Source organism: Coniophora puteana (assembly GCF_000271625.1).
Source record: "Coniophora puteana RWD-64-598 SS2 unplaced genomic scaffold CONPUscaffold_6, whole genome shotgun sequence".
NCBI classification, from domain to species: domain Eukaryota; kingdom Fungi; phylum Basidiomycota; class Agaricomycetes; order Boletales; family Coniophoraceae; genus Coniophora; species Coniophora puteana.
Window position 1 is genome coordinate 1,633,547 of NW_006913058.1, and position 16,664 is coordinate 1,650,210.

Below are 16,664 nucleotides of genomic sequence, written 5' to 3' on the forward strand. Positions count from 1 at the left end.
TGTCGAACAATACTTGATAGTTGAAAGCATGACATAGCCGTTCAAAGACGCCTTACGCAGCTAGCAAGCAGTCTATACGGACTTGGAAATTCTATAAACGCTTGAGAGACGTGCCAATGCCTTAAAGCCAGTTTTATCCTCCGCCGCAAACGTAGTAAAATATGTATAAGCCTATATCATGTCGCAGCCAAACAGAATTGCAGCGAAGACCAGTAATGATGCATTGATAGGGACGGTTGTCGGGGTAGGTTGAAAGGGCCTAGCGGACACCCCCCACCCCCCACCAATTCAACTCGCAGTGAAGTGCAAAGTCCAAGGGAGATGATTGAGTACTTTTCGCGATTATCTGGTAGCGGATGACATTAGCACTGATGCTCCAGGATCTTGCCAAGGGCTATACCCTGGGCTATACTGTATACGCCTCGCTATCATTGTCTCGATAGGGGAGAAAGGGGGTTCCGAACACTTCGGCGCTGAACATGAACGTAAACGTTTGAACGTTCAAACCTTGCATAAGTTAAAATTTTCGCTCACTTTTCTCGTGGGAGAGGTCACGCGTAAAAGGGCTTTCAAATCGTCATATTCTGTCTCACTTCTCCCGGCAAAACCACGGTTTGATCCGCAGTGCACGCAGGTAATTTATCATCAAGTGGAAGTTTGTTGCGGCTTTCAAGTTGTAGATCTCCTTGCGAGAGAAGGGAAGCTGCCTTTCCCTTCTCCAGTATACGCCTATATAGGAAGTTCTACGACAAGTTTCGGTCGGTGGAGTATCAGTGGAGGCACCTTGTTGGCGTTCGGTAGTACGTGTTAACGTGCATTACGTGTCCACGTTCCGCATAAATGGTAGTTTGTAAATAGAGGGTGCCCTCCATTTTTCCTGCTACTATCTTTCAATGGTGAGCTTGTCGAATCTTCTTTGCAAATTTCACCCCTAGTACAAGCGCCTGACCTCGTATAAAGCTGCACACCACTCATGGCATCCGGTAAATTTGTCTCAATGTTTACCACTTGGATCGCTGGTACCGTCCTTTCTCTCTTAGCCTACATTATTTTCAAGGGGCATGCTACCATCCGCAGTGGTGGTGTTCGACTACCACCTGGTCCTGCTGGGCTTCCCTTGGTTGGGAACGCACTGCAAATAGATTGGACGAGACCCCAAAAGTCGTTCGGCTTGCTTAAACGTCGGTTTGGTAAGGACTTTATGAGGTCATACTTACTTATCAACGGCTGATGCACGCTCATGCAAGGTGATCTGGTATACTGCAGCGTGTTGGGCCAGAAGATCATAGTCATCAGCTCGCCCGAGATTGCCAAAGAACTTTTGGACAAACGTTCTGCCAAGTACTCGGATAGACCTTTCGTGGGAGCTTATAGCGCGTAAGTACGCGGTCATAGCATCAACCTCTTGTTTGGACGTTGATCAAATCTAGCTTGGGTCTTGGTACTATCACTGCGTTCCTTGGCTACTCAGAGGAATGGAAATTACATCGTCGCCTATATAATGATGCATTCAAGCGCGATGCAGTGTCCCAATACCAAACAACGCAAATACACGGAACTCGGGTACTTCTTTCATACCTGCTATCCGATCCCGGATCATTTGGAGAGCACTTCCACTCGTGAGCTACTTTAGGGCTCAGCTTATGTTGTTTTCTCATACATATTCATATCAGATATGCAGCATCTACCATTCTATCTGCCGTTTATGGGTACGAAGTAACTTCAGCTGAAGATCCCTTGCTCCGCATTGTAGAAACCGCGGACGACCTCATTGTCGCAAACGCCGCATTCACCAATGTAGGACTTATCTCGGCACTACCCCTTCGTATGTTTCTCCGCCTGATCAACAGAGGAACTTGATACATCTTGGTTATCTAGTTACGAGGCTGCCAAAATGGCTCCCGGACTTCGGTTTCAGGACGACGATAGCAGCACTATGCAATAGTATAAGTACAGCCACGATCACACCTTACGAGCATGCTAAAGCCGCTCTAGTGAGCCTTTGTTCCTAGCAATGAGCTCATACTGATATATGTGTCTTAGTCAAACGGACCAGTTTCAGCCTCTATGGTAGCTGGCATATTGCGGAAATGGAACGACAGTCCACCCTCAGATCATGCAGAGGCGGCGCTCAAAAATGCAGCTTTTACAGCGTTTGGTGGTGCGTAACTTAAAGTTGTCCATGTTATTGGTAGCCAGGATTGATGAAACTATCATGTCTAGCTGGAGCGGAGACAGTATGTTCTCATATTCTGATTGGCATATTCACTAAAGTTAAACACTCCCGACAGACGACATCGGTTCTTCTGAGCTTTGTATATGCAATGTTAACGCATGGCGAAGCTCAGAGACGCGTCCAACAGCAAATAACTGAGGCACTGGGAGCGGATAGATTGCCTACGTTTGAAGACAGGAATTCTCTACCGTTGGTAGACGCGGTCCTGAGGGAGACCATACGGTGGACTTCGGTCGTCCCGATTAACATCCCACACAGCACCAGTGCCGATGACACTTACGAGGGCTACTTGATACCAAAAGGTGAAGCCTCAAACCGATATACTGTGCATATTCAAATTCACGATCTCTCACTTCGATAGGCGCCACAGTCCTTGTAAATCTCTGGTACGTGGGTGCACATACTATATCACCCAAGGAAGTAACCAACACAACATCGCAACATCAGGGACATCTTTCACGACGAGCGCATCTACGCAGATCCTGACACCTTCAATCCTGAACGCTGGCTTCGTCCCGACGGTTCAATCTCGGATGACACATCATACGCAATGACCTTTGGGTTTGGAAGACGTGTTTGCCCGGGACAACACTTCGCCGAATCCTCGCTTTGGTTAGCTACAGCGACTATACTTACCATGTTTAACATTTCGAAGGAGAAAGATGGAGACGGCAACGAAGTGGATTCCCCGCCACGGTGGACAACGGGGCTAGTATCGTGAGTGCCCGTAGCGCGAGTGAGTGCAGAGACTGAATCCCCTTGAAGATATCCAACGGATTTCCGTTGCTCAATTACACCTAGAACCAGTGGTCCGGAAGCTGTACTTAGAAACATGGAGCAGTAAATCCATGAACACAATTACAAGAGATGGGGTATACTGTACAATGGACTGCATATAACACGCGAACGAACGAATGGATGAGTACGAAATGCACCTACAACCACAGACACAAGACGAAGAAGCCTTAGGGAGCAATATGAGCAACCGCAATGTCCCAGTAAACCGACGACGACAAACCACCCAGACACTCCAAATACCAACATGAGGGTATATCAAGTGTTCGCACATCTGACAAACACCAACCAAGGTCCTCCTGCCAGTGTCCGTCAACGAGTTACCCCACTCACGGAACAGCACCAACAACAACGCCCATCAACACCGCCGAAATCACGAGCGCGAGCGCCGCCGAGCGCACCGTCACCTCCCACTGCGCGCGCACGACGACCGGCGAGCGCACGCGCGTGACGGGCGTAAGGAACGGCACATGCGCCGTGAAGCGCGGGAGAACGAGCGCACGGGCGGACGAAAGGAGGCCCGGGCCGCCGCTCCCTCGACTCGGAGAGGAGTGCGGTTGGCCGGGGGAGCCCGTGTACTTCTCCGAAACGGCGCTGGTGTCAGCGTGGTACGCCCTTGTGTTGCACTTGTACTGGATGCGTCCGAGGATGGACTCCGGCGTTCTCTGGTGGTGCTGTTCGGAAGCCGTCGAGGACTTGCGAGGGGGGATGCTCGGCAGCGGCTTGTTGACAGCCGCTGGCATAGGTTTCACAGGAATAGGCAGCAGATCGAAATCGAACACGGGCTTCGCTGGCTCCGGGCAGGGCCTATCCTTGCGGTATCCCCTCTCGAGCTCGTCGGCGGCGTCCTCGCAGCGTTCAATGGCGGTTGCAGAGGTATCACACGGAGAAGCAGGTTCGAGGTCATCGGGTGGAATAAAGCGTGCTCCTACCGCCGGCGTTACAGAGGCATTCGCGCGGGTTGATTGGGGTCGGGGAAGAGGGTGTGTGTAAGACGCGAGATGCGGGTGCCGCGCGCGGACGTCAGGGGGTATATACGTCACCGCCGGGAAGGCGCACGCGTTAGGGTCCACGGCCACCCGTGCTGGGGGTGAAGGTTGTGGAGGCAGAGAATGGACAGGCATCGCAGTAGTGCGGTAGAATGCGGCGGACGTGGCTGGCCCTTCGGGTGCGGGGAAAGGATCAAAGTAGGCTGGGGAAATGTCGAATGACTCAATGGATGATATTTCGTCGCATGCATCCTCGCTGGAAGAATGAGCAGACGAGAGCGATGCGGTGGACGGAAAATAATGTGTAGTTTGTGGCTCAGAAGGAGGCATGATCTGGCGAGAGCCTTGGCTGTCATTCTGACTTGGGGGCTGCACAACTGGTGGGCACGGTGCGGGCGCAACCGTCATCGCCGGCTTAGGAAGCGTTGGGTTGGTCACTGGTCCGACGGGGATCGGTCTTGAGATAGGTGGACGTTCGAGCTCGAATTTGCGTAGTTGACGGATATCACCGAAGACATAGATCATGATGCATACCTACATAGAAACAAGGTCATGACAAAGATCAGAGGGCGAATACACATATGAAGTCCGACGGAAGAAGCCCTTACGCCATGGAGACTAGCAATGAGAATAGTCAGCCCGAGCCAGATGCCGGGCAGCGAGACGAGACGCATGAGCCGGCTATGCGGCCCCATAGTCCAATTTCCGGTTTCGAGTACCAGAGGAACTAAGCCGGCAAGGAGAAGGAACGTAATACCCGCAGTGATACCACATGCTGCCCTTGTTGAGCCAACGTTAGTAGACGCCGCCCGAATAAACTCGGAAAGCGATTGCTCAAGTTTGAGCCTGACCTCGGCTTCCAAATCGTTGAATATTGATGGGTCCGGGTGCACAACCTGCGCCTGCCACTGAAGCGAATAAGACCGTACGCGATTCCCAGGGGAGTTGGACCGGAACGATGGCGCGTGGAACGGAGCGAGAATGTCCGAGGGGACGTCAAGCTCGAAAGCGGCGTTGGGCGTGAAGAACGTCTGTTTCGCGCGTGCGTAGAAGAGTGCGAGGGAGGAGTCTGGGGGGAGGGTGTTGCCGCCGGCTGGTCGAGCGACCTGCGCGCGCTGGCCCCAGGTGGCGTGGCGCGCGGTGTAGTCCTGAAGCCATAGGATGAAGTAAAGGTTTTCGGGGGCTTGCTCAACAAAGATGAGATACTCCTCGAAATCCTTTAGGCCGAGCGGGGGGATGTGTTTCCGAGCGAGGACATCATCGAGCTTGACATCGACGAATGGTGTGACGCTCCAGGACCTGACTTTGCCTACTGCGGGAGGAGGATGACAGAGACGGTACTGTAGTAAGGCAGTTCAAACGGGATCATTCCTGATGGAGGCTGAGATGGACATACCGGGAAGCTGAGGATATCGTTGAGTGTTATTCTCAGATGAGGAGGCTGCTCCGCCATGATTCAAGCACCAAGTAGCAAAGTGAATGCGTCCGGAGCGGAGGGGAGCTGAGCAAGGGACTATAATGCGCGCATGCTCAAGCGCTCACATTTGTCGCCTGGGTGGCGTCAATTCAGTCCAAGTCTTTGATGGTGAAAAGGAGAAGAGAAGCGGCAGGGAGGATCCAACTAATCGAAGATGCCGTCTCGTGCCGCATCTCGGCCAGGACCCAATAGTCTCCGCTCAATAGCGCCCAGCCAATCGCTTTCTCCAATTGTTGTCATCCGTTGGTGCCCGTGACCCGTAAATGACATGTCTTGCCTTGTCTTGCGCAACTTTCTGATCGTTACGACAGGTTACGTCGCAGGCACACACTCATGGCATAACGTCTTGCGCTTGGATAAAGCCGCTCCAGTGTGTAGACCCCTTCTTGTTCCCGCTGGAAAACACTAGCTGTGTGGTGTAGATGTCCAGTCGATTTCTGCATCGCAAGAGGAGTGGGTGCATGTTGACATTTAGACGACTTCGATAGAAGCTCAGTGTCTCGGAGGATATCATTCCGACGTCGGGGCCTTTGCGGAGTTAAAATATAATATTAAAGGAGATAATTAGAATAAATAGAGTGATGGATCAATTTGTTTCCGATCGTCCACTCGCGTTTCTGGATATCGACCCTCGTCTTCCCATCGGATACACCACACCTCTTTCTCCCCTTGGAGTGTCAGCAGTCTAGGTACACGTAAAGGACATAACCATGGGCGACAAGCTTTTTCAAACAGCTATTGATCTTGAACACTGAACAGCCTCGGCTAGCGCTAATATGCCCCAGTGTTTTGGAGGACGACGACATACGAGCAGTTGCCGTCACCTCCAACCTCCTCCAATCCTCTTCGATCTCTGTTCCCCAGGTTGACACTGGTGGACATCAATCAGTACCCGGTGACTACGCAAAGTAGCCGACTCGGAGACCTCAAGTAATCTGTTACGACCTGGGTGGGGTTCTCGTTACTATCGGTCATCGCCAGCGCAGCCGAACGTTTTACTTTTTCGTATCTTGTATTCTCGAGTAGTACTGCATAGACATTAGTACTTACTCTCGCATCTAACACTTGTGTACGATTATTAGCAGTGTATAATAAACATTGTACCACTAATGACGCCACAGATCATAAGATGAATAATCACCGGTTAAACCGGGATTTGCTGATTAATCACCGATTAAATCGGGATTGCTGAGTAATCGCCATTGCCTAACTCATAGAACAATGGCTCTTCTCAACCAATAGCATTATTATCTCAATGTCACATGACCAGTAGCTAGACAGTATATAAGGGTGCTGTACTGAGCCTCGCCCCCTCAGACTTTTAGTCTACCTCTAATACTACTAAGTATTATCTAAAGCAAAGCTAGCTGCGAGCTAGTAGTCCGAATCTAAGAAGCTCTCCGAGCACTAAGTCAGAACTCGTAACAGTAGTGTTCTACGAGGTTCAGCCTAACAAAAGACTAAAAGTCTGAGCTACAACGGAAAGACACAGTTCTTTATCCAATAAAAATGACCGGATCAACTACGATAACTCAGGGGGATGAAGGTGCTACAACAAGTACCAGCGTAACCAGAACTAGGGGAGGAACGGTCACAGCGTCAGATCCCTACGCATCAGCGTACAACCGAAGGAAGTATAAAGTAGTCAAAAGAAGTGGTTCACCCGATTCAATGTACTCAGAAAAAGAAGGAGGAACCGAAGAACCGGAGAGTGGCACCGACTTCTTAAGAGAAATGAAAAATGAAAGATTGTTTGCAAGCACCCTTGATAGAGACACACTCGAGTGCAATTTAATATTTCAACACGCACTATCAAGGATTAAGATTTTAGAAGACGAAAACAAAATAGCTAAAGAAAACTTAGCAGATGCCCAAGACAAAGTCCGAGAAATGGGACGAGACCCAGCTCCTCATTTAGGAATTGGAGCACCAAGGACGTGGCAGCAAAGAATAAGAGAATCTCGCAAAAAGGGAAAAGAACCTGATAAGGGACAAGGGGGTTCAGGAAACCCAGGCGACCTGGGTGATCCAGACGATCCAGACGACCCCGATGACCCAAGAGGGCCAAATGGCCCCGGTCCTAGAAACCCGAGAATTCCCACTAATTCAGGAGAAGAAGGGAGTGGAAATAGGAAACCATACGCAAAGGAGAAACACATCGGAGATCCTACCCATTTTGATGGGAATCGAAAGGACGCAGTCAGATGGTTCATCTCCGTCAGAGTATATTTAGAAGAAAATCATGAGATATACGATACCGATGAATCATGGGTTAAGTTTGCCACTCAAAGAATGACTAAAGGTACAGCTCGAGAATGGGTAGATTCTTTTTATCAGAAAGTTATGGCAAAAGAATATCAGAATAGACGACTGGGAAAAACAGATAGTGCTTGGGGAACATGGGACGAATTTGGTGACCAATTTTGGTTATCATTCCAACCCCTAGACCAAGAAAATTCGGCTATCTCGGAAATGCAAACCTTAACTCAGAAGAAGTGCCGAACTTTGGATGACTATATCCAGAAGTTCCAATCAGCATTTATGCGATCCAAATTACCCGATGGAAAGACAATCGTTCAGATGTTTATGAGAGGGTTAGACCAAGATCTCGCGTTATCAATTATTAACCGAGGAAAACCTCCGGAAACATTAGCCGATTGGATACCCGAAGTAACGGAAGCCTACAACTGGCGAAGACAATATTCAGTAGCCCTAGGACATAAATTACCGGAAGCATCACTCTATAAAAATCAAACATCCCACTCCCATAATCATGGCGGAAGTAGGTCGCATCAGCGAGATCCCGACGCGATGGATGTAGATGCTATCCGGATGAATTATGAAGATCGGAAGAAACACCGTCAAGAAGGGAAATGCTATTTATGCCACAAAACTGGGCATACCCAACACAAACACTATAAGGAACTAGGAGGGAAACTACCACCGGTTAAGGGACAACCCCCTAAACCTCCTCGGAAACAAGAAAGGAATAATAATAGAACCCAAGGGAATTTCCGAAAGAACAAGAACGTCCGAGAAATCGAAGAAGATTCAGAAATAGACGTTCAGGAAATAGCTAAGGAGGAAGAATCCGATTCCCAGGATTTTTGAATGGGGATTCGATGAAGGATTCACAACGAATAGCCCCGATTATCGAAGGAATCCAGAATAGGAAAGGATTATATCTAGAAGTAGATACAAGAATCGGAGGCCGGAAAGAGTCGACAGTAGCTCTTATAGATAGCGGCGCTCAGGTCTCAGTAATAGACGCTGACTACGCCAGAGAAAAGCGATTTCCAATAAAGGAACACGAAGATTATATCAATATACGAATGGCAAATGGTAATGCCAAACAGGTGAAGAAACGAACGGTAACACTTCCTTTTACAGCAGGGAAGTTCCAATCCAAAGAAACCTTCACAGTAACGAAACTCGGAATGGATAAAGCCATTCTAGGACACTCGTGGTTAGTAAGAAATCAGACAAGGATAGATTACAAAGACGGAACCCTTTTCGTTCCACAAAAAGGAACATTACGACTAATCTCGATCACTGAAGACAGCGATCATATCCCAATCAGACGAATTGAGGATACCAAAGACGAAAAAGGAATAAAAGGGAAAAACCAGGGGAAAAACCACGACGATCAGAAAGGACAAAGTAAATCCTATCTAGATCAGATCCCGAAAGAATATAGGGACTACCTAGACGTCTTCTTGGAGGGAGAATTTGAATATCCACCCGAAAGAGAATATGATCACCGAATCGAGTTAAAGGAGGACTTTGTTCCAAAAAGAGCAAAGAACTACTCGATGACTCCGCAATGGGAAAATGCCCTAAAGGAGTTTATAGACGAAAGTTTAAGAACAAAGAAGATCTCACGATCTAAGTCACCACAAGCTGTACCGTTCTTCTTTAGAGAAAAAGCAAATGGGAAGCTACGACCGATCCAGGACTATAGGTACCTGAATGAATTCACGAAGAAAAACGCTTACCCGTTACCAAGAATAACAGACTTATTTGATAAGTTAACGAAGGCCAAATACTTCACAAAGTTTGACCTTAAGAACGGATACAATAATATTAGAATTATACCCGAGGATCGCTGGAAGGCTGCATTCATTACTCCAATGGGACTATTTGAGCCGAATGTAATGTACTTCGGACTCAGTAATTCACCAGCAACCTTTCAGGCGTTTATGGACGATATTTTTAGCGAACAACTCCATAAGGGATGGGTAGTAATTTATATGGACGATATCCTAATCTATACGAAAACGAGAGAAGAACACTCTAGATATGTCAAGATTATTCTAGACGTGTTAAGAAAACATAAACTCTATCTCAATCCCGAAAAGTGTTCATTCGAACAGGAAGAAGTTTTGTTCCTAGGACACGTTTTCAAAGAAGGAAAGATGATGATGAACCCGAAAACAGTAGAAGCGATCCGAAACTGGGAAAGTCCTGATAAATGGCAACCGTCGAACCCAAACAGCGGTAAGTCTAAAGGGGAAACAGGACGAATCCAATGGATTCAAGCCCAGAAGAAGAAGCAACTACGGAAGTTTTTAGGGCTAGCAAACTATTATAGAAAATTTATCTGGGATTACTCGACTCTGGTGAAACCGTTAACCGAAAGAACGGGAAAAACACCATGGGAATGGGGACCAGAACAAGAAAGCGCGTTCCAAACCCTAAAACAGAAATTTTTGGAATGGCCGATTCTAACGCTACCAGACTTTGGGAAACCCTGGATAATAGCAACCGATGCATCTGGAGTAGGGGCCGGAGCAGTGCTCATGCAAGCAGACGAAAACGGCGACCTACATCCAGTAGCTTATCTATCACAGGTATTAACCGAAGCAGAACGAAATTACGATATTTTTGATAAAGAAATGTTAGCAGTAATACGCGCAATCGACGAATGGGACCACTATATCAGCGGTAGCCCGTTCCCAACTGAAATTAGAACAGACCACAAGAATATTATACATTTTGCCGAAAAAAGAAATCTCAACCGAAGACAGGCGAGATGGGCAATCAAGATCTGCGAAAAGAACCTACAATGGTTATATGTGCCAGGCAAGGAGATGACAATACCGGATATATTATCACGAAAGCACGAAGTTGATACGTCGGAAGATAACCAGAATATGGCTTTAATACCGCAAGAAGCAATTATCCGACTCCTAGACACGGCACTAATTAATAAAATAAAACAAGCAACAACCAACGACCAATGGGCAACAAAAACAATTGAAGCCCTTAATGAATCCACATTGGGATCAGATCCACAAGTTCGAGAAAAATGGAAGTTTTCCGATGGAAGGCTCTATTATAAGAACAGGATATACATCCCACCAGATCTCCGAAAGGAGATCGTCAAAGCAAACCACGATCTGCCTCATGCAGGGCACCCAGGGAAATTCCGAACCCGAGAACTAATTGCACGGAACTTTTGGTGGCCAGGAATGACCATGTTTATAAATAAATACGTGGAAGGATGCGGAATTTGTCAAACAAATAAAGTCAATACACACCCTACAGTACCACCGCTTACCCCTATACCCTCAAAGGAAGTAGAACCCTTTAAACAAATCAGCTGCGATCTAATCACAGATCTCCCCATATCGGGAGGTTATGATTCTATATTGGTCGTAGTCGACCATGGACTTTCGAAGGGGGTAGTTGTAATTCCAACGACTAAAACAGTCACTGTGGAAGGAATAGCGCAATTATTTTTCGATAATATTTACAAAAGATTCGGACTCTATACCAGTATCATCTCAGATCGAGGACCACAGTTCGCATCCGACTTCGCAAAAGAGCTAGGACGCATACTAGGTTATCAACTGAGACTTTCAACTGCATTTCATCCTCAAACAGACGGCGAAACTGAACGTGTAAACCAAGAATTAGAAACATATCTTAGGATATTCTGCGAAGGAAGAGCAGAAGAATGGAGCGAACACATTACAGAAGCCGAATTCTGTCATAATAGCGCAGTTCATTCAGTAACTAAAGAAACACCGTTCTTCCTAATTATGGGATATCACCCGGAACCTATTCCAACAGTTCAAGAACGATCGACAAATATGGATGTTCGTCTCAGATTAGCCACATTAGACAAAGCCCGAAAGGAAGCGCAAGCAGCACATGATTTAGCCAGGAGGGTAATGTCCGAACGACAAATGTCTAAGTTTAAACCCTTCCAACTCGGGGATAAAGTTTATCTAGAGGCCAAGAATCTAGATTTGAGATATTCCAGTCGAAAGTTCGCACCAAAACGGATAGGACCATACAAGATTACCAAAGTGATCAGCCCAATCGCATACCGATTGGCCTTACCTAAGAAATGGAAAATTCATAATGTATTCCACGCAAGTCTGCTCACACCATATGAGGAAAATTCCATACACGGACCAAATCACCAAATGCAGACACCGGAACTAGTTGACGGTGAACTACTCTACGAAGTAGAGGCCATAGTAGGACATAGGAAAATTCGAGGAAAATGGCAATTTATGATTACCTACAAGGGAGAACCATTCGAAACAAGGGAGTGGCAGAAAGAATCGGACTTAGTCAAATTCGGAGCCAAGGACATCCTGCAGGAGTATAAAAGCGCTCGAGCGCAGGTATTTGCAAGCTCAGCGCCTCACTAAGTGAATGCCCTCTAGCTCTCAGAACTCTATCAACCGATACTTCGTTGCCACCACCACCGGTAAAGTCTACAAATACTTCCTCATCATCACCCCCAAATCAATCACTCTTACTCATCCTACTATCGTACTCCCCAGTGACCATGACCTCGCACTCAACCTCCTCCGCCAACTCCTACCCCATGATGGCCCTAGCCAGGGGCCTCTCCTTCATGACCAACGACCCGAGGACTCTCCTCCAGATCATCCTCGAACCTGACTACAACCGCCAGCACATCGCCACGCGAAGGCTGTTCAACGACCCTCGTGGTCGTCGCTCCTTCTTCAGCAGGACCTACGCCGACGCGGACGGTAACCCGCCGACCATTGGGTCCCACCTCGACTGGACCTTCGGTCTCATCCACGAGGTCCACGATTACCTCCAGAGCCTGGCGGACGAGTGTACGCCAGACGAGGAGGACGCACGGCTCGACTTCGAGTCATACGTCGACCAGATGGACATGGCCCTTGGCGCACTCACCGTCATTGCCCGAACCCTGGACATGGCGGCGGTCAGCGGGTTCGCCCGACCCAACGGCGCTCCGAACCTAGGAGACGACGACGATGATAGCGACGGCGGCGACGAGAATGACGACCATAGTGAGTACTTCCCCGGCAACCCTTTCCTCAATGATCCTATTCTTCGTTTTTCAAACCCCCGCTCTCGATCTTCTTCTCCTCATTCCTACGAATCAAGCCGTTTCGATCGACCCAGCATTTCGCTGGATGGTATATTTTGTCATTCACCATTTCGCGATAACGATGGGGTTCATAGGACTGATGATTGTCCTCATGTGGACGTTGCTATACCGTTACTCCCCCCTATGAACACTTCATACGTATCATCTCCATCTTCGAATGAATATTTTACTCCTCCTTCATCCTTACCCGACAATCTTTTTACAAGTCTTGCATACCCTTCGCGCGCCGATTTTCCAGGCAACCCTCTCTTTGACCCTCGCGAACCAGAATCCCCCGTACAGCACGCTGACGACGTTAATATTCGCGCCATAGACATTTCTCCTGCCATTTCGGCAGTCGGACAGCCGCCTGCTGGAGGCACTTACGAGCCGCTACCGCTGCTCGTTCAGCAGGGAGAAATCCCTTCGAATGTGGTAAGTAATCCACGAACAATCAAGAAACCTGCTAAATATTTCATGAAGAATGTCAACAGGTCTTCGGCACCATCTCCTTCGACAATGTCGGGATGGGAGACCGTCTCCTCAGGACCATGGTCAACGGCGAGCCAGCACTCGCCTTCGACGGCCCAGACAACCCCTGAGGGCACTCCCCTCAACGCTGAGGAGGTCGAGGCTACTAACGCCTTGCTCACCATCCACACGTGGGCAAGCCCCGATCACGTCCCGGCCCACACCGAGACGACATGGCCCGGCCAGCTGCCGAACCAGGACCTCCGAGGACCTGGAGTTGTTGGGATTCCAAGCCCGGCTCCTCAACAGTGGGGACCCGAAGCATGGGGGCCTCAAGAGATGGAGGTCTGTCAATTCACTCCACCCCCTTCCCCCGAAGTCCGCTCACGACATATCCCGTCAGCGACGCTTCGGTTTCGGGGAGCGTGACCTCCCATCTACACGCAACGGGACGCCGACCGATGGAACAAGGGACGCATGGCCGACGACCCCCGACGAGTCGTACCAGTGGTACAGGACGACGGAGACGTTCACTGGTGCAGACAGGCATTCGTCAACGCCATCTGCTATCGGTGCCAGGGTCGGGGTCATACCCGCTGGGATTGCTGGCTATACTCCTGCCCACGGTGTGGCATGGAGCAGCCCGGACACCCCCCTGGGGACTGCCGTCTACGGCATGCCGCCGCTCCTGCTTCGACAGGACGCCGCCTACCAGCCGCCGCCCCCGTACGACGCAACAAGGCCAATGCCGGCCTTCGTCGTCTGATGAACCAGACCGAGGAGCAGCGTAAGCACGACGCTCAGAAATTCTCAGAAATTCTCGGTCCTCTAATCAAGGGTTTTTCAGAAGTTCAATTATCTCCTTCGAACTGAGGTCAGTTCGATCCAAAGAGGGGAGGTATTGTTACGACCTGGGTGGGGTTCTCGTTACTATCGGTCATCGCCAGCGCAGCCGAACGTTTTACTTTTTCGTATCTTGTATTCTCGAGTAGTACTGCATAGACATTAGTACTTACTCTCGCATCTAACGCTTGTGTACGATTATTAGCAGTGTATAATAAACATTGTACCACTAATGACGCCACAGATCATAAGATGAATAATCACCGGTTAAACTGGGATTTGCTGATTAATCACCGATTAAATCGGGATTGCTGAGTAATCGCCATTGCCTAACTCGTAGAACAATGGCTCTTCTCAACCAATAGCATTATTATCTCAATGTCACATGACCAGTAGCTAGACAGTATATAAGGGCGCTGTACTGAGCCTCGCCCCCTCAGACTTTTAGTCTACCTCTAATACTACTAAGTATTATCTAAAGCAAAGCTAGCTGCGAGCTAGTAGTCCGAATCTAAGAAGCTCTCCGAGCACTAAGTCAGAACTCGTAACAGTAGTGTTCTACGAGGTTCAGCCTAACATACTGTAGCATTTCGACCAAGCGTTCATCAAAACCTTATGTAATGAAGCGCCGAAGAACAGGCGCCTCGGTCACCGCTGTTCAGGCCCGGTCGTGACGTGTGACAGTAGTCCGCGGTCATCAGCGTCCGTGACCGTGCTTCGTCGATAGCTCGAGGACTCTCACTGTTAGCCTCGAGGTGCTACTCCCACTTTCCTTCTCTTGTCTCAGCTGTCAAAATTGCGGCTCCATTGCCAACTTCTCACCTCTGCTATTGGTCCCTCCCCTCTCATTCAATAAGAAAGAAGTGGACCCAGAGCAAACACGGTGCCGAAGGAGCTTCTACCAACTTGGTAGGAAGCATTCTTGAGGATCTCGGTCGGATGGGCGAGGAGTTGAGGCTACAGCGAGTGGATACTTAACGAAAGGGACCGGGACCAAGGTGCGTCGCATGCTGGAATTTCCCTCTAATCATGACTGACTCGCTCGAAAACCTCCTCCTGCATTATGGGCACTCTCTTCCTCCACGCCTTGCAGACTCTCTGCCGCCTTCATCCCTCCCCATTGCCACCTTCCTTCGCTGCTCCCTCCCCCCTCTTGCCAACTCTGACCCTCCTGTTCTGGCTCATGACGCTGTCACTCATCATATCCCATCAATTGACCCACCTCTCAAAACAATCGCCATCCCACCCCGTTCATATCTTGTCAATCTCGAGAATGCCCTACGCACCCACTTTCGTATTCATGGCAATACCAAGCCCTGCAGCTTTGCAGGGCTGGTTCCTCACCTTCACCTCCCCCCCTATGCATTGCAATACTGGTTTGTCATGCGGACGACCTCCGAACTTTGGCAGCAGTGGATGGCTGTGGACCTCGCCCTCCGGACTCGTCTTTCCACCACCCTGGCCACCCTCCCTTCGTATCTAGCTCATCTTCCTCAAGGTCTCGAGGAGTTCTTCTCCACGGTCGGGTGGAACACCTGTGTCCATCCGAAGCACAACCTGTACTCCCCCCAGCTCATCCCCCTCTTCTTCGACCAACCACTCTCCGGTACTCTTTTGGACACTGCTTGTGGCATGCTTGCCGACTGGCAGAGTGCTGGCAGCATACGTAGTGACGTTCATGTCTCTACGCTCGAGGTACAGCATCCCTTTCTCTTTGACAGGCACATCGACTGGTCCCGGTTCGACAGCGACAAGCCCGGTCAACTATCTTTCCTCCGACGTCTCGGTGATGAAGCACGCAGCCGCAGTTTCCAATTCAAGCTTATCTTCCCCCTGCACGTCAACGAAAACCATTTCTCCACTGCCATGCTCGACTTCGCCGACACTTCCATCTGGTACGGTGACTCCCTTAATCGCAACATCAGTGCACATGACCTCCGAGGCATGCGCAACTTTGGCAACGCTCTCGGCCTCACGTTCCAACATTCTGTCAAGACACTGCCCCATGCTACGCAACATGACGACTACTCATGCCCCGACATCACGATCAACACCATTGAACGCTTCATCTGGCCAGAGACAAAGCCTTGGACATCGGAGCATGCGAGGGCTGAGCGTCTCGAGTATGTGTTACTCCTGGCGACGCACAATGGTCTATATTCTTTTGTAAGTGCCCCATCCAATGTTTCTAGCCCGTAGCTTATGTTTCGTAGCCGGCATTAGGCTCCCTCAATGATATCATCACTTCACGTCATGATGGTCGCCGCCTCACTGGGTTACCAATCCCTCAAGCTCTTGGCTCTCCATCCGGATCCCCTCATTCCTCTGCTAGTTCTTCGCTACCTTATTACATTAGCTCTGCTACCGTAGCTCTATCCCCTGCCCCTCCCCATACTGTAGTTCAATCACGAATCCATTCTTTTTTCCCTCAGATGTCGCGTGCTCAAGCTGAGGCTACACGCCTCGCAACAA

At 49.3% G+C, this 16,664-nt stretch overlaps 5 protein-coding genes across 5 annotated transcripts; 4 read left to right on the top strand and 1 right to left on the bottom strand.

Moving 5' to 3' along the window:
• Nucleotides 1–1,476: 1,476 nt before the first annotated feature.
• On the top strand, nucleotides 1,477–3,080 carry CONPUDRAFT_55506 (cytochrome P450; the record flags this gene model as incomplete). The annotated part of the gene is made up of 8 exons (XM_007770014.1): nucleotides 1,477–1,619; nucleotides 1,674–1,825; nucleotides 1,879–1,994; nucleotides 2,044–2,158; nucleotides 2,275–2,561; nucleotides 2,607–2,611; nucleotides 2,684–2,953; nucleotides 3,002–3,080. Coding segments are annotated over 8 exons (1,167 nt in total), but the record flags the coding sequence as incomplete, so codon positions are not given.
• Nucleotides 3,081–3,268: 188 nt separating this feature from the next.
• CONPUDRAFT_144195 (uncharacterized protein) lies at nucleotides 3,269–5,473 on the bottom strand (the record flags this gene model as incomplete). Its single annotated transcript, XM_007770565.1, has 3 exons — nucleotides 3,269–4,554; nucleotides 4,629–5,360; nucleotides 5,417–5,473. 3 exons carry the CDS (start codon nucleotides 5,471–5,473, stop codon nucleotides 3,361–3,363), a joined length of 1,983 nt encoding a protein of 660 aa, XP_007768755.1. The 3' UTR covers nucleotides 3,269–3,360.
• A 2,001-nt stretch (nucleotides 5,474–7,474) lies between these two features.
• On the top strand, nucleotides 7,475–8,161 carry CONPUDRAFT_40699 (uncharacterized protein; the record flags this gene model as incomplete). The annotated part of the gene is made up of 1 exon (XM_007770000.1): nucleotides 7,475–8,161. A coding segment is annotated over one exon (687 nt), but the record flags the coding sequence as incomplete, so codon positions are not given.
• Nucleotides 8,162–12,302: 4,141 nt separating this feature from the next.
• Nucleotides 12,303–14,115, top strand: CONPUDRAFT_153954 (uncharacterized protein; the record flags this gene model as incomplete). Its single annotated transcript, XM_007770566.1, has 4 exons — nucleotides 12,303–12,798; nucleotides 13,213–13,313; nucleotides 13,362–13,694; nucleotides 13,753–14,115. The coding sequence occupies 4 exons, from the start codon at nucleotides 12,303–12,305 to the stop codon at nucleotides 14,113–14,115; spliced, it is 1,293 nt and encodes a 430-aa protein (XP_007768756.1).
• Nucleotides 14,116–15,575: 1,460 nt separating this feature from the next.
• CONPUDRAFT_73148 (uncharacterized protein) lies at nucleotides 15,576–16,405 on the top strand (the record flags this gene model as incomplete). The annotated part of the gene is made up of 2 exons (XM_007770132.1): nucleotides 15,576–16,358; nucleotides 16,385–16,405. 2 exons carry the CDS (start codon nucleotides 15,576–15,578, stop codon nucleotides 16,403–16,405), a joined length of 804 nt encoding a protein of 267 aa, XP_007768322.1.
• Between the last annotated feature and the right edge of the window lie 259 nt (nucleotides 16,406–16,664).